Here is a 26,161-nt window from a genome sequence, read left to right as displayed (position 1 = left end):
CTGAGAGAAGGGCAATTGGATCTGATGAGGGTCTGCAGTGGGGCAATCTAGATTAGCTTGGAATGGGAAAGAAATAATTTAGTCATCCTCTCTGCTGTTTCAAAGCCTTTGAGACATTTACCCCTGCCCCCCATTCCAACATATTTGAACCATCTCTGTTGCAAAATCTAGCATAGTACAGAGGCTCAAGCAATTGAACCTGTGCTGGAAGCAGTAGCCTTAGGTAGTGTCAGCTTGGCAGAAAGAAGGTGGTATTATGAGGAAGTTTGCACTCTTTCCACTCCTTTAGTGTCCTGAAAATAACTAAAATAACTCTTAATCAAAGCATAACCCAGATGTCTTATCTCTTCCCTCATGTTAAAGGTCTATAAAGCAAATAATTTGGAGATACTAATCATTGCTATTCAGTATTTACGGACTTGAATTTATCTTGCAACATGGAACTTAGATATTACATAACTTCTGTGGTATAGGTCATGTCTGTTTGAATAGTTTCAGTTAGTCATTGGGCAATGATCAGTTAAGTGTTACAATTGGACTATTTAACAATTTTGTTAATTTGATATGTGAAGTGTCCTCTATTTGAAAAAAAAAAAAAACAGACAACTTTGAATAGGGAGAAGCTGCAGCATTGTCAGATTCTTTGTGGAGTACTGAGGTAGGTTTACATGAAGTGAGCACTGGGAAACTGATCTACTTTCATGTAGCTGAGTGACCTCAAAAAGCCCTAATCGGCTTAGGTCTTCAGCTGGTATTTCATTTAAAGACAGCTTCAGCAAATACAGTTCAGGGTTGGAAAAAACTCAGATTGCTCCTCTTACAAAATTCATGGAAATTTGTTTTGTTTTTATAATAGAAAAGCTAAAGATAACTTGGCAGGATAAGGCAGTACTGTCTTTGAGACACTTTTGTCTTATTTTTGGCTGATTCACTGTCACTTGGTGACGCTCTAGTCTCTTGAAGATCTTATATTGTATCTTCTCACTTCCATTTAAAAACAGTGCTAACACCATTTAAAATTGTCATGAATACCAGTTGCCTACTGAGAAGCAGAATTTCAGATTTTTACCTCAAACTACTTTGTATTGATGAAAAAACAAATATATTTTAATACTATTATGTTCGATCTCTAAATAATGATGTGAATTTCAGAGGTGGATTTTAGTTCATAGCTTCTGGGATTTGTTTCTTTATTGGCAGGGGCTGGGGAAACAAATTGTTCTGTTATTGATAGTGTTTAGTGGTTTGGTGAAAGGGAAAGCATTATGCAGTATTGAGGTCAGCTACAACGACTGAAATCGGATGTGGGATATACAACTCTGTAATGCCAGCTCAGATTCATACTAAATCTGCATCTCCTAGAAATACTCACATTTTTTCTCATTTTGAAACTGAATAGAGTTCTGTCACTATTTCAAAAGTAAGGTGGCTATTCATTTGGGCATAAAGGACTCCAAGAATACTGTAATGAAACGTGATCAGTACCTACTTTAATGGTCAGGTACACATCAGGAGAAATTTGAGACGTGGATGCTGGAGGAAGTCTGTGTTAGCTGCCAGCATCTGTGTGCAGATCACTGGTAACAGCTGGCTGTGGGAACTGTAGCTGAGCTTACTGTACACCTGGAATTGTACATCTAGGTCAGCTTCACCATCCTCCCTCCCTCTTTTGTAGTATTTCTTACTAATGGCTTAGGGATCATGTGATTTCCCCCCCTCAACCCCAGCATAGTTTTCATGTACAGCACTATCAGATGCTTTATCAGTCAAAAAAGTAATTATACAATAATTATACATACAGATAAAAGTTATATTCTTGTTACAACAAAATAACATAGAAAATAGAACCTGTCTGATACAACCATATCTTCTAGTCATGTTTCTCTAAATATCTAGTTTTGTGGTCTGCATTTGTTGATTTTATTTCTGTCAGCCCCTCCAGAAAACTGGTACATCTTTTAAACCCTTTCTGCTATGTATGTGTTCCCATTGGGGCTCTTAATTTTTCTTCTCAAAAGACCTTTTTGTTTGCTAAGAGAATTTTGTGCTAAAATGATCTGTTATCATGTGATATTCAAAATAATGTTAATCCATTATCTGTCAAAAACATATTGTCTGCAATATTCATATATTAAGTTTAGATATGTTCTGCTTATTCAACATACGGAAAATATTTTATATATTCTCATTTTTAAAACTTCTCTGTTGGATTTGGATATGGAAGATTCATACACAGTTCAGAGTTCCTATTCCAAAACATTATGGTTAAGTGTGTTTTAATAATCTAATATTTGGAAAGCATTTTTAGATTTGCCTGCTTGCAATATGACCCTACCAAAATAGTAGCTTTTAATTTTCTTAAAATCATTTTCTATGAACACTGCTCAAAACTGGTAAACTTATTCTGCTCTTAAAGATTAGGAGAGAATTTTCTACTCTTAAAGTACTTGAGATTGAAGGAGCATATCACAAATTTCATACTAGTTTTATCAAAAGTTTTATTAAAGTTTTATCAAAAAAGTAAAGTTTTCAATGAAAGATTGAAATTTTGAATCAATTATAGATGAAATATGTATCTGTCTGAACCTAAAATTTTACTATTCTGATAAATTGCAGTTCTTAGGACTCTATCTAAGATAGCAAAGAGAAAAGCTGTAAAAGATTTCCTTAATGAGTGATAAGGAAGTAATCTGCTCAGGCAGTTTTGTTAAAATCAGAATGGTCTGAAGCAGACTTTGAAAAGTACATTTTCATTTTTCCACAATGCTTTTTTTTGGTGGTGTGTGTTTGCTGGCGAGTCTTTTTTCTTCTTTTACAGACAAATTGTAATTTTCATGTGGTATACTGAGGTTAAATAATTTTAATTGTATTGGGATAGCTTTTAACCACATCTGTAATCAGGCATCAAAATGGAAGCTTGTAAATTAATTCCAAGCTATTAGTCTTATTTGTCTTCCCCTGTTAGTGTAACTCAGTTAACACTTGAAAAATAGTTAAAGCAAACTGTGCTTTATTTGCTACTATCTTTACACAACCCAGAGAGGATGCAAACCTTCCTGTTCCAGGATAGCATAAATAATTTTGTGAAGAGCATGTAGTTACCTGATATAAAATTTGCACCTAAAGTAGCTTGCAGTATCTAACTGCATTTAGTCTGAGCTACATCTTAGGTGGGGTAGTACTTTAGCCTGGACAAACTTCTAAAAAGATGTCTTTGAACTTTAATTCAGAGTTCTCCAAGGGTATGGATTAGTTTGAATGTATTCTGTTGTGTTCTGCCTTTGTCCTAATTCTTAAAATAATTCTGTGTGTATTAAATTCATTTGCATTAAATCTATAGGGATGCTTCATTTGGGAACTGCACATACAATCTTACGATCTTGGACTGTTTACAGGGAGTAAATAAGGTAATAACATTTTTTCTTAGCAAAACAGGTTTAAATTGATTTTTAAAACTGGAAGAAAAATCCTGTTTAAATGGATTATAAAACCTGGTTTCAGAGCAGATTTGTGTATGAGTAGTGATGAAACCTAAGTTACTGAGGACTGTGTTTGAGTACTGATGGCAGAGGAAGGTTGCACTTTGCCTGGACTGGCCTTTGGCAGCTTTTTGAACTTCACCTCATGAATTGGAACATGAAAATGCACCAGGCCTGGCTGGGGAGAGCTCTTAAGGCAAGACATTGTGCTAGGTCTGCTGATAGGTCATTTCTAACCATTGGTGAGAGGGAGTGACAGGTGATGAGGTCAAGTGAAACAGATACCTAGGTATATTGTCATTTAATCAGAACAGTTTTTGCATGTACTTGGCCCCTGCTTTCCCCAAAACACTTGGTTCAGTGTTTGACACCAGTCTTTTCAAAATTTTTTAAAACCAGTGAAAACTAATGTATCTTAGTAGAGGTTTGACGTGTCACTTTAAGTAGTCCTGAGCTATTAAGCTCCAGTATTGTTTTCTTAAAATATTTTGCATCAGTTCTTGAATGGGGACATGTAAATTTTGTTTGTCATTTCCCATTGTTCTGGGTGAAGGGAGCAGACTATAGGAACAGTGCTGTGCAGATACTTTATAGACCACTTGTAATTCTTAAAAGTGGCAAAACAACTGTTTTTTAAAAATTGGAAAAAGAGAGATCAAACTTAATATTTTTAGCTCTGTGGGGGTGGGAAAGGAGCTGTCAGTTACCAGCAAGACTGTAATTTGTGAAGCATTCTACAGATCCTGAAGATCTGAAGTAGTCAGTGCAATCACTGTAATTTATCTGCAGCTAATACATCAAAAGGACGGTGAGAATCAGTTTTTACTCCTTTGTTCTCATAAAATTTATTATTTAATTTTTGTCTAGTTCACCTACAGAGGTAAAAACACTTAGGGCAGAAAACATATGCCTTAATTGAAAATAGTCTTAGTTTACCTGGATAAATTTGGTGTTTGTATGTGTGTATGTCATATACATGTAATTCAGGGGGCCTGCAAGTTGTGGAGTGCAGCCAGTCAGCCATGCTTCACTAAAATAGATTTTGTAAAATAAAAATCAGCTATTCAGACAAGCCTCCCAGTATCTTAAGTTTCATGAGAGGTCCAGTCATTGAGCCTTTTTTGTCTATAATAAAACTATTTTTCATTTGTCCTAAAAAGATGATTGGTATGTAGCAAACAATGGCAGTCTGATTATTGGTTTTAAATCACAGATCTGTGATGTGTTCCTATCACACCTTAATTTCAGAATTTTGTGCAATATCTATGTTTTTTTTAAAATGCAATTGGTTCAGTATAAATATATGCTTCAGAAATGTCTTCCACGAATTTGGAATAAATATTGGCTATGAATTTTTTATTCATGGAATTGTTTTCAATATGGTTATTAGATACAAATCTTTAGTACAAATGTGGCATAAATAATAATAAAAATATCAGAATACAAAACTTCTTTCATTTCTGTAATAAATACTGTCTAATGTAGTCTAGTGGACTTTATTGTACCTGTAAAATGTGTATTAAAAGAAATAATAGAAATACAGATTGTACATGGTGCTGCATTCTGTATATGCCATTTTACCTAGGTATTATGGTGGTAAAACCAGAGTGTCATACTAAGTGCAGAAAATCAATAAGCTCTCAGTGTTCAATATTTTGTTATGTCAAACTGCATGAAAATACATTTGGCATAGGAATCATTGAGTGTATGACAAAAAGGGAATTGCTATTTAACCTGTCATCTGCCTTGCAGAAAAAAAACCCCACAAGGTGGGGTGTGTAGAATCAATGTTACGATTTAAGTGATATGCAACAACCTTGTGTCCCATCCTCATGTCTTTGCAGAGGAAATAATAAGCCTGGCATGTTTCAGTGACATTGGTGGAGTTTTTGTTGTCTGTGTTAATCTGTGCAAAATGTAATGTCTTAACATAAAAGCTTCAATAAGCCACAATTAGGGATTTAATTTTGCTCAAAAAAGTATTATAAAATTAGATTATATATTGTATTTCAGTGTAAACTGATGCCTTGTTGCCTTTTAGGCCTTGCAGCATGGATTTTTTGACTTTAAGACATTTGATGTGGATGAATATGAGCACTATGAGGTTTGTAAATTTAATAATGCATTGAATGTGTTTGAGTTACCTAAAATAAGAGTATTCAGTATCTCCCAACTTAAAACATACTGGAAGCACTTTTTAATTTGAGTAAAACCCAGAGTTCATATGTGAGATATGTACATGGAAACCTATATGCTCTTTTTGAAGAACATGCAGGATTACTATCCTTGCAATTTCAGTGCATAGCATAAATCTACTGTTTTCTGTAGCCTTCCTGGCTTCTGGGACCTCTCTCATGCTTTCCAACCTTCTCCCAGGATACAATCCAAGGTCTCTCAGCTGACCCACCGAGTGTTCTCTTTCAGCACTTGTTAGCTCCTGCTTCCACTCCTATTAGTCCCAAATATATGACAAATTTTTAATAGCCCCATAGATGAAGCAAATTTTGAGGAGTTTTTAGTAAGGATGCATTATGTGGGATTCTAGTTAAGGAAATACATCCGGAGTATTTCCCTAATGAAGTCCCAGAAAGCTAACAGGTGTATTTCACTGTTCTGCCCACTTTCCTACAACGTAGGTATAGGTACTCTGGTTGGCTCTAGATGTTTCTAGGACTTTGTAGCATGCACACCTTTGTTTGCTGGTAGTAAAAAGTTACTTCAAGCTACATTGCTTTAGAGAAGCTATAAAATATGCCATGCTGTACCTGTGGACTGGGCTGTGCGCAGAGGAAATCTCAGGCACAGAAGGTGTGTGTACATCTGGTCCAAAGGAGTTGCATGGTCTTTGTCTACCAGGTCTCACTCCAAGGAAAGGAAAAGGTTTTTACTGAAGACAGTGACAATCATTTAGTTTATTGGACATTGTCTTTGGAACACCTATACATTCCTGTAGCTGTATGGGTTAAGGAGAAAGATATATAAGCTAGAGGTGTGCTAAATATTTGAATATAAATTAATTCTCTTTTTAAACTCGTGTTGCTTTACTGAAGCCACTATTGCAATTTTCAGAAAACTTGGAAGTTATGAGAATTGCTAAGTTTGAAAATCTCCATTTTAAAAGTATTTCCTATAGCTGTATGTATTTCAGGTACATACTGAAATGCTTCATAGATGTTCAAGAAAGTGAAGAAGAGGAATAAACAGTGTAAAAAGTTAGTTGACAGCACATCTATACAGTAGATGTCTGCAGCAGGCAGTCTGTAACACCAATCTGCCTATTTTACTAAACTTGAAAGCATTTGTAAAAGGATTTCTGTATCCTGCAATGTTCCATAATGATTAGGTTCAAAAATTGGTATCGCCTTTGCAGAATTACCAAAATTAAATGAACAGGAACTAAAATTTAAAATATGAAATTGCTGCTTTTTGCTTACTCTGTGTACAAAAAGAAAAACTCAGTCTAAAAACAAATGGTAGTTTGAAATTCTGTATGTATAGTAGGTGTTAGTCTCCTTGAAAAAGAGCCTTAAAATAATTGCCTAAAGCTATCCCATTATCTTGTTTAAGGCTTAACATTATTTTAGCATGTGAAAATATATACATGTGAGTGATGTTTATAGTATGCTGTTTGCTGAGTTTAAGAAGCACGAATTTGGAATCATCTTTAATTTTTTGTCCATTTTTTGGTATGTCTCCTTTTTCTTCACACATCATGGTCAGCTTTGTGTTTAGTTATGTCCCATGCTATATTTCAAAAACTTTAAATGTTACAGATTTTTGCTATGTTAGGTCTTCAAATGTGTGGTTTTGTAGACAAAAGTTGCATACGACTTAAATGGAGCAGGTTAAAAGGAAATTGTTTCATGTTAATAGTTCTTTCATCTTACTATCTTATCAAGGCAGCTAATTCCCCTTTTGTTGGACTGGAAGTAAATTACTGATTGGGGTTTTTAGTAGTAATGGTTTTTGCATGTAGTGTCAAACATATGCATACATACACATACAGAGTTACCTGTAGTTCATATTGATAAAAATGGAAATTATTTGTCATGACCCCTGTAACTATAAAGAACTTAATCCACAAATAAAACTGGTGATAAAAACACAGAAATCTTTTTAGCTTACTGAACGGGACTTCTTCCCTGAAGGGAGTAGGAGTGCTGCAGGGCTGAAATGTCAGTCTGTGATACCCGTGGGGGGCAGGGGTCCTGGTTGGGCACTGAGCTTGGTTCTCCAGTCCTTATGCAACCTGGGTAATTTCCAGGAGTTTCCATTGTGGAGGGACATTGGGAGCAAGCCTAATGGGCTCAGCTAAGCAAACAGTTCCTGAATTGATTACAGTGATGTCCATTATCAGAACCTTTCACTCATTAGGATGTTCTGATGAACTGAGAGCTAAAAACACAAGCTTAATAATGCATCTGAACTGTGTGCCATGTCCTTAAAAGTCATGCTGAGAATAACTGCACTGCCAAACAAGGAATGAGCAGTCTTCAATTAAAGAAAGAAAAGAAGGCAGTTTAGAGCTACAGTTCATGTTACGTATTTCCAAAGAAGCTTTCATTTTCAGCAGTGACAGAATTTGAAGAGCCTTTTAAAAGGCACATTAAAAGTGAGCAAGAAATGCAAAATGTCATTGTTTGAAAGTTTATTAAAATCTAGTCTCTTTATTTCATTTACACTTTTCTTCTTTCTGATTACTGGCTCATCAGAGCTTATGCCAATATGTAAATTTCAGTTTCTACACGGAAAGGGTAATTGTTATGAAGGCTAATTGGTTTTTAATTTGTTTTCTGTGAATTGGGTTTTTAAGCTAGTGCCTCATGAGAAAGCACTTCTCCATAATTTTTCATTAAAACAGAAGTGATGGTGTTTGTCAGTATTGTTAATAGGTATTCTTAAACACCAAACCCTCTCAAGGACAAATATCTTACATAAAGGATCTCTCTGCTTTTATTGGAAAACTTAAGCAAGTTTTACTTACATTTCATTTTATTAAGATCTGAGAAGCAGTTTATGTTAATTTGTCCCATATAGTTAAGCTAGCTAATTACATTTGAAGTGTTTTGTTTTAATGCCACAAGAACACAGTGAAGAGTAAAATAAAATCTTGAGTAATTTTTTTAACTTGTATATACAGATATTAAAATGTCTTTGTTTTCTGAAATTTTTGTAGCGAGTGGAAAATGGTGACTTCAACTGGATTATTCCAGGAAAGTTTTTGGCTTTTAGTGGACCACACCCGAAAAGCAAACTTGAAAATGGTATGGTATATGTTTTAATGGTGTGCTATGATCTTATTTTTCCAGTATGTAAAACCATCACAGCAAAAAAGCAGAAGGTAATAGAGGATCATAGATCAGTTTTAATCTTCAGCAATAATCATCCAGTGAGCATTTTATATATGCTCATAGAATTTAATTCAAAAAGTTTTGGAATTCTTCTTTGCCAGAAGAATTTCAATTCTTCTAACAGTCAGTAACGTTTCATCCTGTGACAAAGTGCCTGAGAGACTTAGGTCACTTACTATCCTCCTGGAACCTGCCACCTGATACAGTAAGTGTGCAGAACTAAAGTTGAATTAAACACAGACTGTGTTAGGAGTTTTGTGACACAGACCAGGAAGAACTTAAAAGAAGCTTGCCTTTCCTACAGAAGATCCTTGGGGTAATGTGAAGAACCTGGGGAATGTGATCTAGTGGAATTAAAAAAAAGGAGTATTTTTGGTTCTGAAGTTTATCTTTTGACTATTGCTCCTGTCCATAATATAGATGAGCAATCTATTTTCCATAAAAACAGTGTTTCCTCTTCAAGCATGCTTCTATTCATTGATCTGCAGCTTGACTCTAGATAAACAGCTGTTCTGAAGCGCTGAATTCATATGTCCCCAGATTTATGTATAAATCCCCTTTGCAGAGAAGAATGGGGTCTTAATGTGAGACAGTACATTGTTTCACATAGGTTCTGTTTTAACTTTTTGCCTTCTAATACTTTTTTATAGTAAAAGTGGTCTTAATGACCATTTTTTAGACATTTTTTTATATCCCTTAACATGTTTATTCTGAATAAAGTATTAAAGCATTTTTAGTATTAGTGTGTTTATTATTAAAAAAGTTTTCAGGGGCTATTTTTGTTTAGCAGGATTTTGAACTTCATGAACGTAGGACATGATTATATATATGGACATTATATATAACCTAGGATATTATTATTATTATATATATGTGGCTTTATATTTTTTATAGGTTATCCTCTTCATGCACCTGAAGCCTACTTTCCTTATTTCAAGAAGCATAATGTCACATCAATCATAAGACTAAACAAAAAAATTTATGAGGCAAAACGCTTTACTGAAGCTGGTTTTGAGCATTATGATCTGTTCTTCATTGATGGCAGCACACCAAGTGACAGTATAGTCCAGAGGTTCCTGAATATCTGTGAAAATGCTGATGGTGCCATCGCTGTACATTGTAAAGGTATGTGCACCTATTCATTTCTGACTGAAATTCAAAATAAGTAGAAATCCATAGAGTGTATCCCAGAAATAACTGCATTTAAGAACACTTTCAGATTGTGGGAGTAATAATGCTTTATTGTGCTTGACTAAATATACGCCAAATATTCGTTGTTTTCCTGTGTATATGTAATCCTTACATCCTACACTGTTATTTGCAGGAACTGACAATCTGTTGTTCATTGTTCTGTGGGGTTTTTTTTAATATGACTTGAAAACTTGGGATTTAGTTGATGCAGGTTTCTTCTTTGCATTATGCTTTCACAGCATTATGATAATTGGCTAGGAAATGAAAAACACTAAAAGGTTTTCTTTGTGCTTTTTGTCTGTTCTACATTTTTCTGTGGAGTATGAATTCCACATTTCAAGTTGATGTGAGTTATTGTGATGCCAGCATTTCAAACCAGCCTAATTCAGCAAACCAGCCAGAAAATACACCAAACATGCTTAGTCAAGAGAGATTAACAAAGGCTTCTAAGAGTTCAGCTTGATTTATGTTTAGGGTTGTGTAAGGACATTGTGGAGATAAATGTCTTGCCTGATCAGAAGAAAGAATAATACTATTCATAATTTTCCTGTGAACAATAAATATGCATATCAAAGATAAACAGGTTTATTTTCCAACAAGTTGTTACTGTTGCTAGAACCCAGATGTTCTGGCATTGATAAGCTGGGCATCCGCCAATTAGCTAAATAAGAGTATAAATCATTGATTAGCAGGAGGTTGTTAGTAAGTTATTCTCCAGGCTTAACTGCTAAAGGAGTATAACACACTTGGTAGTGAGTTATAGATGTGCTTTCTACACTGAAGTATTTTTGATCTTTTGTCTGACCATTTAGCAAGCAAATCAACAATCTTGTTCTTTTTAATTTTTATACCACCCTAAATAATCCTCTACAGTGTTAAATCAACAGTCAACTCAGGCCTAACTCAGGCAGTTATATTGCAGAGGTGTTCTGAGCACAGCTATTACTCTAGGAACTGCTTGTCTCAGATGAGATAGAACAGCTAATTGCAGAGAATTGCAATGGGAAGTTTGTACATTAGCAGAATGTCGGAGGAAAGAAATGAAATCAATACTTCGCCTTTTAAATGAGTCTTCAGAGCTTGTCTTCCAAGCTACAGTTATGGACCCTCACTATGTGTGAACTTCTACCTTCATCCTACCTAAATCATCTTCACTTTCAAAAAAGTCAGAGTTAGTGGTTAAATGTAAAGAGCTTGTAGTTATGTATAGAATTGTCAGCAGAGATGTCTGGCTGCTTGCAGAGTTTCCATTTGGATAGTTGGTGCATAAACAATAGCAGGCTGCTGTGAGACCCTAAATTGCAAATACTGTATTTATAGGAAATAAGGTTTTAATGGGGAAACACTTTACTACTACACGAGACACCAAGCTAGAAAGAGATTAATTCTCACTCTGTAGTTTTGAGATTTTACTGATAGTAAAAGCTAATTTCTCTGTGTCTCTGTTGTCCCCTTAAAAACAGGATTAGTTTGGGATTTATTGGACAATGGGTTAAATTTTTTTAAGCTATTGATATCTAAAATTATACACTGGTCTACAGTCATTGCTGTTTATACAGATAGCAGTAAATAGTTTTATGTGCTGGCTTCACAAAAAAAAAAAAACTGATTCAAGAAGAAGAACCCACTGAGTTGCTCTCTGTTGAGATGTGATGTATTTGCACCATGGGTTTTAGGTACTTGTGCTGGCCTCTCAAAGGTGCTTTGATTATGTTTTTTTACCAGTATCATAAATATGAAGTTGGTATCCAGCTTGACCACAGCTTTTTAAAAAATTTTGGCCTTTTTTAAAGTTCAGAGTATAATTTTTCAAGAACCACAAGTGATCACTGTTGCAGGTGTGCTATTAAACATTAACTTTTCTAAAGTATGAAAGATTTGTCCCTATATCTGTAGCTAGCATTGAAATTGAATTATGTGACAAATGGGACACTGAATAGAATTTTTTTTCAAATAGTAATATGGTGAATTGCATGGAAGTTTTTTTACATCCCATACTTTTATTTGATAATTCTGGAATGCTCATCCCTTCATATGTGGCTGTTGCCTCTTGTGTTTCTGTAGCTGGCCTGGGGAGAACAGGAACACTGATTGCCTGTTACATTATGAAGCACTACAAGTTCACACATGCTGAAGCCATTGCTTGGATAAGAATATGTCGCCCAGGCTCTATTATAGGACCCCAGCAACACTTCTTGGAAGAGTATGTATACATATATATGTACCTTCTTTGCTCCTCTCCATCCCTGTCCATCTTGCAGTATATGTAGGACATAATTTGTCTGCTGACATTTGTAAGTTATTGCCTGTTCAGTAGATTTAAGGTTAGTTAATAGGGGATTGAAATCTGAGTTACTCAGAAGCAGTCAGCTTCTCTGGAGTTCTGTGCATTTTGTCTCCTTAGAGGGACACGGGGGCCTCAAGACTGCACGTTTCTGTTCTGGGGAATTTAGGAGTTATACGAATGTGTTGGAAGTGGACAAGTGTGGACAAAAAATGAAATCAACAAATAGTATTAAATATTAGCATCAAAAGAATAGTCTTTAAATACTTTACCATCTATGGCACTTAAAATTAATCTTAAAATGGTATCATTTGTATGGTGTTACTTTATTGCAACTGAAGATTAAATAAGTATTTGGTAGAAAGCTTATGATCTACATCAGATTCCCAATGCATGAAACATTTCTCATTTGGGATGTATTAAACATTTCTCATTTGGAACTAGTAGTTCTAAGCAAACAAATGTATGATTCTAATACAACTTCAGATTTGATCCTGACTGGAAATTAATGACAGTGATGTAGATAGTAAGTTTAATGTCATAGTGGTTTCTGTGTTGTGCATTTACAATTGTGGTTATACTGATATATTTGAGTTAATGGCATGGTGATATTTACTTGGAGGCATTCTCGCTTTTATGGGACAATGCATTTTAAGAAATTCCGCTACAAATAGGAAAAAGAATTTGTCAGCTCTGTTAGGTAGTGTGTAAATACTGTAAAAGATGCACTGACCTTGAATCTTAAAATCCATAGGATATTGGAGAGAAAGGTGTATTACTGTAACTCAAGAGAAATAGAGCATGAATGAGGGGTTTTATTTCTTTTCCAGTGCAACTGCATGGACACACCTCTATTTGTGAGGTGGCTTGCTCTTACTCAAAATACTGCAGATCACAAGCTACAGGTGTTCACTGGAGCCAGATTATACTTCTTCAGACAGTGTTGATGATTGGATGATACACTCTTAAAAATGACTTGCACAATAGAGCAAAATGACAAGAAAGCTAGTAGGTAATGTGAACAGTAAGTGCTGTTTACTTTCAAGATAGGAAAAACAAGGCCCATGTCCTTTCTTGGTTTGACTGAAGGAATACTTGGCTTGGTTTTATAGATAGGCAAAGATCCTTCGGGTCTACCTACATTTGTCACAGCTGAGAGCTGCAGTGTGTTCAGTAAGAATTTTCTTCTCTCCTAAGGGTAGTAGGTACCCGTTTCAAAAGTCAGACAAAAGTCAAGCAATGACACCAGTGGTGTCAAAATGGGGCTAGGAAAGAATGTCAGTTACATCTTTCTAATATAAAATGTCTTGCTCTCAGGGCCGCAAAATTATGTCTTACAAAAGGTAACATCTTGCAATTTCGATCTCCCAAGCTTCAAAGGTGTCAAAGCCTAATCTAGATTCTTTGAGCTTTGATAAAGGAGGTTGGGTTTTTTTTAAATAGAAACTCTTCCACTTTAATGTGTATCAGATCAGTTTGTTACTGCATATGCAATAATCCTGAAAGACTTCAATGGTATTTAAATTCAAGTATGTTTTCTAGGCTACTTCTGTTAGGTGGACTAAGTGGCACTCCCTCTCCTTCCCACCCCTTTGTTCTGCCTTCTTGTGATGTTTACTAAGGATGTGGTGAATTTTTTCTTAAGGGCTTAACTTTTGCATTTATTATTGAGCAAGCTTAGGCAGTTGGCTCACATCCATTAGCTCTTCGGGTCTGCCATAATATTTTGTTTCCAAACAAATTCTTCCAGTGAAAGTGTATTCTGATTTAATTCCTCACTGTTTTCTTCTCTGTTCAGTGTAGGAAATCAATGTTGTTTCAATAGCATGTGATAGGGTCTCAGTTCTTGGATGGAACTAGCATGACTGGTACCTACCCAGCAAACTTTCTTATTGAGGAATAATGCAGACTCATAGAAAAAAGTCTGCTCCGCCCATGCATGTTGAAGCAAAGAAATTGTTATTATTTTTATCACCCATTTGAAGGATATATTCTTTCACTTTCTAAAAATCAATATTAGAGTCCTGGTGAATTTTACATGACTACATCCGTCCAATTGCACTGCACAGGTCAGCTGTAGTTTCCCTGGACAATATCTGTAGCCAGAAAACACACACTAGTAAGTTGCAAAGTTCTGTATCATCAGTTATGCTACACATGATGTATATAAAAACACTGGTTTATATTAAAACATGATCACAAATTCCTATTTAGTTAACCTCTTTCCCCAGAAGGATTTGAGAAAATTAATTTTTAGTACTGTGATGACTAGAGACTTATTTGGTGATTCTCAAGGGGTTTTTGTTGTTTTTAAGTATTGAGGTTTTAAATTTTTTTTTGTGATAGACATGTAAATTTTTTTCCAGATGAAGATGTACAGAAGACTCAAATGTTGGCAATCTGTAAGCATCCATGTTTTCATATGTTTTTTTATGTGTATGCAAATTTGTTGATCTGAATGGCTTTGGTTTTGTATCCTGAAGGAAGCAAGCAATGTTATGGCGGGAGGGAGATCTCATCCGATCAAAGCAGAAACAGCGAGGAGTTGATGGAAACATTAACAGAGTTCTTTGTGGCTTAAATGACATTTCCATCAGTGACAGTCTGAATAAAGCACAAGACTTGGATCAATACAAAGAGGTAGGTGTTAGGAAAAATTTCAAAGAAACTGAAGCTGACCTTTTAATAACTAGTTATAGATAACTTCTAAATACTTTTAGGACATAATTAGAACAAATCTCCACTTAATAAAAAAGATCAAGTAATATTTAAAACTGTTACAGGTAATTTTTCAAGCTTCTGAAGGTTTGTATTATTTCAAGTCATTCTCTCAGAATTTTCAGTTGTTTTCTTAAGAATGAAGGAAAACAAAAGTCAGCTTTCCTTCTGGAAACCAAAAATATGCTTATTCCAGGTTTTTAACTAATAATAATGCCGGTGTGTGTAAATGTCCAACAGACTTCCTTGAAGTAAATAAATGCTGGCATTAAGCTTGAGATTCGTGAACTTTGAGTTCAGGTTCTGCAAAAGCCCTATGTGAGTGTGTTTGTACAGAGGCACATTTCATGTACCAGAACTATGCAAAGAGTAGTGCCATGTCTGCAGAAGACAGCAGAGCAACCTTCTGGGTTCTGATCTTTGTGAAGGGAGATACTCGGTGCTTTCAAACTATGCTGCTCCTAGGATTTGATAGATTCCCTTGCTTACATACTTTTGTTTCCCAGAATGATTCTGAAGACAAAGATGTGGAAGCTCAGAATGGGATGACACAGGGAGATAAGCTGAATGCCTTAAAAAGTCGTAGACAGCCTTGTTCTGCTACAGCAGGAGCTTTGAGGTAATTATACCAGTCTGAAGTAATTTACAGTTTTAAATTCTGTCCATTCTATCAGATCTGTGTGGCAGGTACATGATCTTGTTTAGGGCAGTGGTTCTACCTGTACCACCGCCTGTGGTGGAAACTTCTCCAGGTATGTATCTATTAGTTGCAGATTTGGTTTATTAATCTTTTTCTTCTCTTCTTTTTTGCCTTCTGCCTCCCTGTTTAGCGATGCCTTGTTATGTGTAGCAGTAAAGATAATGTAAAAAATACTTCAAAATTTTCAAATTTATATCGAGTATTTTAGGAGTTATGACTTGAACAAAATATTCCTAATTAAACTTGGTAGCCTTTCTATAATTACTTCTCTGTACTCCTTATAGAAATTCAGAATTTTTCAGAATCAATAAAAATGTGAACTTTCAAATTAAACCTGAAGTAATTCTCTGTTCTTTTACTGTAAGTTAAAACACTGTCAATAATTTTACCCCTTATATATATTTTTTATGCCAATCTGAGACACACAGATATGATTTGGCAGAGGGGAAAGGTTTTTAACCTTTTATAAGGGTTATCTTTATCTAGGATAAATATTGCTGCTTTTGTTTCTTTAGGCTGCAAGACATGAAACTCCACACCAGGTCAATATCACAACCCTTCAGGTACTGACTTTAAAATTCTAGTTCTAAATGTATATCACTTGACTAGGGTCCTAATTTTCAGTATTTTGGATCATTGCTAATCAATTTATGTGATCACTATTTCAGACTTTTGAGCCTGGGCAGATAACAAACCTTTTTAAACATCTGCAAATTGCATACCTTACCCCGTTGAATCTAAAATGCAATATGTAAGACAAAATTTCCATCATTATCAAGCATTAATACTGCAAAAAGCACTTTTTTTCAGTTTTGTGACTTGAATATTTGAGTTGGATTTCTCCAGATGACTGGCATTGGAAATGAATGTTTTACCCTTTCGTGGTGTGTAATTAAAGCTGCTCAATGACAGTTTTCTTCTGTGATTGTAGTTGGAGATCTGTACCCAAGCCCTCTATCTAGGGCTAGAGAAAATTAATTTTTTTAATTAATTAATGTGGACAGCCATAATAGTAACAATTTGAGTAGTCCAGTGTAACATACATACAGCTCATTATCAACACATCATGAATTTTATCATTAAGAATCCCACCCTAGAAAGAGCTGCATGTTCTGTGCAACTTTGTGAAAATTTTCATTTAGAAATTACACTGATCTCATGAAAGCTACAGTTTTGGGTTTTTCTACTCATATTTGCTCTGTAAACTCAAAAAGTATTCTTAATGAAGTTTACATTTAGAGTTCTAAAATTTATTATAAAACTTAAAATAAATCTTATTAAAAATGGACACTTGGCCTTCATAAATTACCAAGGTGAAAAGTAGCTTGTAACTTTTTAATAAGGTGCAGCAAGGGAAATACTTGGAGCAGATATCTGGGAATTTTTTTTTAAAAATATGTTTAAAGGAGGCAGACTTGAGTTTTTGCTCTTGAGTTCTCAGACTTGAGAATTCACACTTTTTAAAATACCAGTCTATGTAGTGAAAGATTATATGTGTTGGAGGTGTATATTTTAATTATAAAATCTTGCTTCTCACTGGAACTCTGCACTCTTTTTAGACTGAATACTTCAGGTAGCACAGAAGGATCCATATCTCCTCTGAAGGCCTCCAGAGTGATGGCAGTTACTTCAGCATCTGCAGAAAGAATAAGCAGACTTTCCACATCTTCAGGCTCTAACATTAAAAGGTTTTTTTCTTCTTCTCATTTTGTACAAATGCTTACAGTATCCTACAGTGGTTGTCAGCACATCTGCAGCCTATGAAGTGCTTGCTCTTCTTGGCTGTAAGAAGACTTAAATTTACTTAGAGTGATTTGCTGTTCTACTAGCTGAACTTTAGTTGCCTACCAATTTTAAAAACAAGCAAAACCCAAAATCTGTCCTACTGGTCTGAGAGTTTTATACAGATCTTGTCATCAGAAACAGTACTGTCATGCTCAAGTGGGTTGTTAAGTTAATAGATGTTTTGCAGCTATTCCCACTAGTCTGTGTACTATTACGCTCAGAATACTGAGTGGTAATTAATTTTTTTTATTAACCATTTATTTATTACTATTTAGCTCCATTATAACTGTTGTCCTAAACAATTATATATATTAAACAATGCTCAGAATGATTGATGCATTTTTAATAAACATGTCCACAAATATTTGCATAAACAGAGTAACCAGCTTGAGGTATTTCAGGACACCCTATTTCTAGTCTCAAATTTTGTCATATTTACTTCTTGGTTACTTGAAGGCTTGTATCACAAAACTAATAGCAAGAAACAGAGGAGGAGTTCTTAAACTGTTCCATGTACACAAACTACTTCAGTGTAAATCAGATACTGCCTAAACCTTTTAACACCATCTCCTGCATGCATGTATGTTTGACAGAGGTGAAAGCTGGCCATGGTGTAGTCCTTGAATAAGCAAAACTTGGAAAGTCCTTACAAAGAATTCTGCTTTTCATTACTTTAGGAGCTAGAAATAAGCCTGTGTGCAAACACAGATTATTTCACAATGGTCTGTGTAACTCATCTAATGTCTTCTGAATTGTCTGTTATGTTTTTGTATTTATCTCTACATACCTTGTGAATATTTTTCTCCCTGCATGTGTTTTCCATTCAGCGTTTCCATAAACTCCAGACTAGCCAGTTCTCTAGGGAACCTGTATGCTGCTTCAGATGGTGATGAGAGCAAAATGACATCCTCGTCCTCTAGAACAGGTTTTTCTCTAAGCCATATCTCCAGTCACCTGAATGGCAGCTTGCAGCTGCCACACAGAAAAAACCATGAACTGAACAACAACCTATACAACAGAAACAGCAGTAGTGGCAACAACCTGAGCAGCCAGAGCAGTTTTCACAGCGCCGTGACAGATGAGTACGCACCAGCCTTCCTTTATGGGCCTTACAGCTCCTCCAGCATGATACCAGAGTCCATTCCTGTAAGTCATAGTCAAAACAGCACTTCAGGCAGCTCACTGATGTTTTTCTTCCTTGCTTCTGTGAGCAAAACTGTTGCAAAAAAAATCTCAACTCGGCATAATTCTCCAGCTTTCTCTAATGTTTCTGAACAGCACCTTTGTCTGTTACCAATCATTTCAGCTGCTTTTTTTCCCATTTCTTCTATCTGTTACATGGAAGTTTCATGAACATAAATTGTGCCTGAACTTTATATCTTTTCTGATAACTTTTTTTATGGACCTTCTTACTCTTTGGATTTTATTTCAAATTATCCTTAACACAGTCTATAAGTTAATTATGCGTTTTCATCTTGTGCAATCTTAAACAGATTTTTAAGAAACCTTTGTTTTTATCATAGTAAACAGAAGGTAGAACATCCTTAAAGATAGGGTTTATTTGAACAATTACTGCCCTTGACTTGAAACCTACTCCTTTTCTAACACCAAATATGGAAAATATTATAAGCAAGATATTTCTGATGGTCTCACATTGCAGCTTTCATTCCTCAACAACTTTGGTGCCTTGGGTTTATTTTGTGCTCTTTTTCTGTATAAAAACGTCTGTATAAAGAGGATGTACAGATAAACTAATGGAACTTGAAATTCCGTGTTTCTATACAAAATGTAGAGAAGACAGACTAGAGAAACTTCAGTTATGAAATCAGAAACAGCTTCGTCTATTCTAGGGAAAGAATAATCATCTCTACTACTATAAATCTAAAATCAATTTAAAATACCTGGCTTCCAAGGATTTGATAGCCTACTAATTATAAAAAAATAGTACACTGTTTTTAATAGATTTTGCCTATGATTAAAGGAGCCTGTCAGCCTCTCTCAACTAGTTCTGACACTTAGGATTTTTATTTATTTTACTGTGGATAGAAAATGAACTTCAGAGTATTGCACATCACTCTTCTGTTTCCTTAGCACTGATAAAATGTTTCATATCAAGTAAGTTCTGGTGTTATACGTGCTAGTGGTTTTGGGTGTGGAGAGTCTGTCTTAAAACAGCTAATAATATACATTGCATGTAACTAGGATGTCCTGCCAAAAGTCATTCATAGGCTATGTTCTTTTCTTCCTGCAGAAGTGGAAGACCTACCCTCTTGTTAACAGCTTAGATGTGGCACCACTCAACAGTTCAGAAGCCACATCTCTGTAGCTTGGGAGTATGAATTGCTATTTCTGAGGATAGATGACAGTAGGAAATAAAATTGTTCCATTGTGGAATTAAATTACATGTGTGACTGATCATGGAAATTAGTTGAGGGAATGTGATTCTGTATTATCTAACTCGGTGGGTTCTTCCTACTGTGGTAGAATCTGCTTGACTAGTGCAGCTCTTCAGAATGCTTTCAGGCTCCTTGTTTAAAAAAAAAAATTGTAGCTTCTTATCCACTACAATTTATCTGGAAATAAATGCTGATATTCCATGATCTTAGAATCACTGTTCTGCACTGGGTTTAAAATTGAGTTTAAACCTTAAACAGCAGCAGTAACTTGTTTGTAAGGGAGTTCTTAAATGTTGTCACATCTTCACCTTTTTAATTTGATTCTGTTTTTCCCTACTACATGGGATTGTAATAATCTATATATAATTGAGATTTTTGAAGTAAGGTATAGAAACCGTAACAGTTTTTCTATGATGAAACAAGCTCTAGAACAAGAGGACTGTTCTTGACCTAATTTGGTTTAATTTCTTCAGGCATAGAGATGAAGAGAGAGGTGAAAACCTGTATAGCAAGCCAGGAATGTTTGTTTGAGATACATTGATGAATCTTTCATTTGTTCATGCATTCTGATTGCTCTGCAAAGTCATCCTTTTTAGGTGTTCCCAGTCTTCAATCCAACATGCTTACAGAATTTCAGTCCTCAGGAGTTCAGTCCTCTGCTCTTGTTGATTATACTGGAACTAAAAGTCAGTATATCACCAGTGGGTGAGAGCAATCACTCATCTGAATAATAAGTGGTAAATTGGCTGATTTTATTTTTTTTAATGTCTCACTTTCCATGCTGTCTCATATTTAATGTATTGAACAATAATTCTTTGGCAAGTCAGCCCATTACCATTCTTTTCAGTTGTTTTTTTGTAAATTATATACTGCCAGCAGCATTTTTAGAGGGTTTGTTTTTTTTCCATATTTTATTTACAGCTATATATTATGCATAAAGTATTTGCATGTAAACTTACATGCAGCATCCTAAGGGGAAGAAATCCTTGTAACTGCAATATGACTTAGTCATGAAAATAAGCTGACATCATTCACAATAGGCCAGAATTTACAAGAGTACCAAATGATAATATAAAGCATTACAGAAACAGTAAGTCTGTTTTCCTTAAGCAGCTTTAAAGGTTGTATGTAAATATAACATCTTAAAAGCTAACTGTCACCTCCTTTGGAGAGGTAGTTGCTGTACCTTAATGCTACAAATTATTTTTTACAATGAAAGCCAAGTTAGTGGGTTTGTTCCATTAGCATAGGACAGAAAATAAAGCATTGGTGACACTTCAGGTTGCTTTTGTGTCTAGATAGTTACAAAATTGTAGGATAGTGCTGTGTTCCTTAATTATGTAAACCCTCGAGGTGCAACATAGTTGACATTGACACAAAAATTCCCCAAATCTATGTGGGGAGAGGGGGTGGTTTACAGTGTAACTTCCAGAATTGTAGCATGCCTTTCTTTATTTGATAAGGATGACTTAGGAAAAGAAACCAATAAATATTAGTTACTCTGTAGTTTAAGGAAGAAGAAAGGAGCAATTCATGAACAGGTGAAATAGCCACGTCAACAGGAGAGAGGTGCTCACAGCTCTCGGCATTGCAGTGAAGAAGGAAATTAGTCGTTGTCTCTTTGCAGTAGAACTATTAAGTGACTTAAAGCATTAATTTAAATGAAATATCTTAGGCATAGTGTATAGTTTTAGGTTGAATGGAAAGCATTTTTAAAGGAAAAAACACCTTTCTAAAATGCACTATTCTTCTGTTATAAGAACGTCTTTAATTTTCTTCCTTCCTATCTTAATAACTTAATAATGCATGGAAGGCTATAAGGGATATAAAGGATATAACTTTTGAATAATTCTTGGCTTGATATTGCTTGCTCTTGTGGAGTTGAAGTTACACACAGTCCAGTGCGGCAAGATCTTTTAAAATTCTTTCTCCAGTCTTCTCTGAAGAATGAGGTGAGCTGAAAATATTCTAATGTATTCTATGCTGTGATGTGAGAAGCAGCATTTCTTAGAAAGAGTTATACCATGCAAAGTCTGCATAGCAAAATGCAAGTTTCTGATTTACCTGTGAAGTAATATTCTTTCAATATAATAATGGCTGAAAAGTGTTCCTGTTTGGAATGTTTTTCAGATATGTTCTGATTAATGCATTTGCTTCAAAAAGTACCCTGTAGCCCTGTGCATCTCTCCCAGTCACAGAGGAGTGCACTGAATTCTTACCCGTTTTATGCACAATTGACAGAGTGCAGTCCCTGTGACATCTTGAGGTTTAAGACAAGAGTAGGTTTTTCAATCATTTAATCTCTGAATGCTTTCTGTCTGGTAGTGAGCAGCTCTCTGGCAAATATATAGGTGGTTTATTCTGAGGGCAACATAATTTTTCTGAAAGATCAGTCCACTGATTGAACAGAGTCATGCTTAAAACTATTTCACTTTTAACCTGAAACTTTCTGTATCTCTTTATTATATCAGTGTTATAGCCCTTTGTTGTCTTATTTTCTTGTTGTGGAGTTATCTCATGCTACTCATCTCAACTTGATTTTCTTTTGATAAACTAACTTAGCTCAAAAATCATTTTGGAAAGGGTTCAAATTTTTTATTTTTTTAAATCATTCTGATCCAGAAATCTGCTACGCAGTGCTATCCTGCTTATAGATGCATAGCTCTTTTATTTTTTTTTTTTTACTGTAATGTACTGGCAGCTAAGGGAGGGGGGGAGGAAAAAAAGAGTTGTTGCCATTGATGATAGTGACTTCTTCTGTTTCTTTTATTTGAGTCCTATGTCCTGAGTTCCTGGAAGAATTTTTGGTTTGATTTGGGATTTTTTTTTTTCTTTCATGTGGAACCCTGTGGAAAAGCATAATCTTTTTTATTTTTAGTTGGTTGGTTGGGTTTGTTTTTCTCCTTCCCCTCCCCTCTTTTCTGGGACCAATTAATCCATCAAGGAAGATTGGTTTTTCCTTACCACTTCAGCCCCTGCCATGCAGCTGTTTTGCTTTTGGTGGCACTTACCAGTGGTCTGAAGTTCATCAGCAAAATATGGAGTAGTATCAAGCTACCAGTTCTAGAAGAATTCTTTTAAAAACAAAATTCTGTTTAATCATTTCCACTTCACTGCTTTAGATGCTGAAATTACTTGAAGTCGTGACAGCCCAGCCTAGGCTTGTTGCAGTGTTTGTGTTCTTTCTAATTGGAGCACATCAGGTGATGTACCTGACAGAAGTCTATTACATGTCCTGGTGCTTTGTTTATTCATTTAGCTCATCCAAATCTTGAATGATACTGATTAATTCCCTTCTCCTTAATTGGAAAAATCTCACTTCCTTGAGTTAGATATCAAGCTAACCAGCTATAATCATGCAGTACTTTTATTCTAGAAAATCACCTTATCACTCTTATCTATCTTTGTTAACACGAGTGGTTCAGGAGCATTATGACAGCAGTTTTTCAGTTCTAGTGTATGTTCACTAAACTCCTTAGTGAGTTTTTCCTGCAGTGTGGAAGAGAAGGTTATTCACTGATTTTTTTTTTTCCAATGTTTTGCAGTGAAACAGCATTAATACCACTGTTCCACATTCCACTTAACAAAAAGAAAGAAAAAAAATAACCATGATTGTAACTATTGTTGTCACATATGTATTTTTCTCTAATGGATTTTGTCCTTCATCACTGCAAGCTTATAATCCACTTTATTGTGTTTATGCTGATGAACTAGAAGAAAAACTTGATTTTTCAAAGAAAAAAAAAAACAAACTTGCTGTTCCAGTCAAAGAGAATAAATATTTTATTTTACAAAGTGTGTGTTTTGATTAAACAGAATCTCTCACAATAACATTTGCAGAATTACTCTCTTCAACTGTAATCACACTTAAGGTACTGCTATAAGATTTTTGCTTTGTTCTTACAATAATTCTAAATCCAAATATGGCTCTTTAAAATGTATTTTTATTGGAGTATATGTAACTGGGTAGTCTTAAGATGAGTCACCTTTTGCTTCTATAGCTGTCATGGAAACTGGCAAGATGGAAACATTGCCAAAAAATTGAGATGTGTTGGCAGTGTTTTAAAATTCATATACATCATCTTTACCTGTAGCATGGTTTTTCTTAATTAGATCTTACCATTAATGAAGATAGGACAGGCTCTGCAAAAACCAAACACTAGTGCATCCTGCTATGTGTAAAATTGTGCAGACCCACAGACTTCACATGTGTACATTTTCCCTAATGCATCCTGAGTCACTTTAGTGGCTCTTCTGTATTCCCAGTGGTTCTTGCCTGCAGCAACACTCCTATTGCAACAGTGTTTTGGGAGAGTTGATGCACAAATCCAAAACTTAAGTTACTTTCTTGCAATTGTCTGGGGAAAAGGGCATGTTCAAATCCTAATAAATAGGACCCTGAAACAGTTCAAATTCAGGCTGGCTTGATCCTGCAGTCATATGTCAGCAAACACAGTTCTGGTGCCTCAGTGGATTTGGAGCTGATTTTCTTTCTCAGAAGGCTTTCTCTGCCTCCTCTTGAAGAAGAAAAATGGAAGTAATTTAAGCAGTTATTTCAGCATAAAGTTCATTAGGTATCCTTAACTATAGTGAAACTATCCAATTCTTAGTTCTTTGTTTAGATGTCTGTTACTTGGGTATAAAATGACAAGCTTGACATGGCATGGGATCACTGTAGGCATACACATTGAGATTGCTTCTCCTTTAACTGATTTTATACTCTCATCTTGGCAATTCAGCAGTCAATTTTCTTTTTTTTTTAATTTTTTTTATTTTTAACTCAATTTTAAATAATATTTTGTTAAATCCAGAAAAATACATGTGAAAATGGATTGGGGTTTTTTGTTTTTAATAAAGCTTTCAGAAGCATAGGCCATACTTTGAGTCATGGCACATGTAAATTTTAAAATAGAAAACTCCTCAAAAGATTTAAAAGAAAAACTGAAAAAACTACAATTACAGGCTTTAAAACTTTACAGTCAATCTCTTCAGACATGTGAAGAGATTTGAGAACAAATGACTTCTCAGAAAACACAAAAAAAATCAAAGCAACAAGCCTTTCCTGCTATATTTAAATTTTTCAAACTCAAATGTGAGTCTGTATACTTTGCAGTAGCTCAGTTGTTACAGGTATCACCATGTTTCTAGTGATAAAAATTTATGGGAAGTCACATAGATTAATCTGAAAAAAATGCTGTTTAGATTTAATTATTTCCCTGTATTCAGAAAACACTTTGAGACATTAGGAAAAAATCATGGGGATGTGAAGTAGAGATATGATGAGGGTGGGAAGACACTGAAAAACATATTTCTCCATTTGAAAGTAAATAAATTGTGCCTACCAATCTGTAAGGAAAATTACCAAAACATGCTATCCTGTTTCCAAACAATATATGCTGCTGGATACTTGGGGATTTTTTATGTGGGGCTTTTTTTCCCCTTATTTTTTGTAAACTTGGATTGCTAACAGTTTTATGAATTACAGTTTAAACTTCAGAATCTTAATTTATGGTTTGCTTCTTTCATTGAAATCATGATGTAAAATTCCTGGTTACTGCTGTCTGCTGAGTGAAGGGCTGGTGTTCTCAATTCTTTGTAACTAACACTTGCTGTTTTTGAGAGTGTAAAGTGCTTTCTGGTCATCACGTCCTGCCATTTTAAAATGTTTATTAATCACCTTTATTTGGGATTCAGTTTTGATGGATCCATTTCAAATATTGCACTAATTAACCATCTTTCCAGTTGTTAAAATGCACTTCTGAAAATGAGAAGCCTTTGAGGATCATTAAGAGAGAAGTTTCAAGTGCTCATTAATGAAGGCCTATTCCTTCTGCCTTGCTCTTACTAAAACCAGACCTTTTTTAGTCAATAGTATTCAAATCTACATGCTGACAGCACTTTTTCTACCTAGGATAGAATATCCAGATGGTCTCAAATCTTGAGATGGGAAAATGCATTTAAAAGACAACTTTGAAAATATACACTGAGACTTAAAATATAGGGGGGAAATAGTTGTGTTACATTAGCTAAAGCAATAGCGATCTACAGATATAGAGCTATAAAGATATATATAAATGTATTATGCACTAGTACTGACAGGTTTCAGTATGGGTGCCAAAGAGCATTTTCTGTAATGACTAGTTAGGAATAATAGGAAAACATAAGTCTGTGAGAGTCCAGTCTGTCTTAGGAGTCACGTTGGTCTCCAGTAGTTCGCTCTAATTCTGAAGACTTGATGCAGTTTTAAAATACCTTTG

At 35.0% G+C, this 26,161-nt stretch overlaps 1 protein-coding gene across 6 annotated transcripts in view; it reads left to right on the top strand.

The window, feature by feature from the left end:
* Positions 1-26,161, top strand: part of CDC14A (cell division cycle 14A) — a 51,104-nt gene that overhangs the window by 22,426 nt on the left and 2,517 nt on the right. For 2 of the 6 annotated variants that reach the window (XM_031505524.3, XM_021543280.3), the window contains 10 exons: positions 3,341-3,407; positions 5,521-5,583; positions 8,656-8,743; positions 9,725-9,955; positions 12,086-12,224; positions 14,789-14,945; positions 15,530-15,642; positions 16,239-16,286; positions 17,283-17,411; positions 18,336-18,654. In XM_031505524.3, the coding sequence (XP_031361384.3) occupies positions 3,341-3,407; positions 5,521-5,583; positions 8,656-8,743; positions 9,725-9,955; positions 12,086-12,224; positions 14,789-14,945; positions 15,530-15,642; positions 16,239-16,286; positions 17,283-17,411; positions 18,336-18,654 (1,354 nt within the window). Of the gene's footprint in view, positions 1-3,340; positions 3,408-5,520; positions 5,584-8,655; positions 8,744-9,724; positions 9,956-12,085; positions 12,225-14,788; positions 14,946-15,529; positions 15,643-16,238; positions 16,287-17,282; positions 17,412-18,335; positions 25,460-26,161 lie in introns of those variants that run through there. The other 4 variants (XM_085585897.1, XM_085585899.1, XM_085585900.1 and 1 more) reach the window with 3 other exon arrangements.

This window comes from Lonchura striata, chromosome 8 (assembly GCF_050655825.1).
Source record: "Lonchura striata isolate lonStrDom1 chromosome 8, ASM5065582v1, whole genome shotgun sequence".
NCBI lineage: Eukaryota > Metazoa > Chordata > Aves > Passeriformes > Estrildidae > Lonchura > Lonchura striata.
The sequence above is the reverse complement of the archived record's forward strand: the minus strand, read 5'-3'. Positions and strand labels throughout refer to the sequence as shown.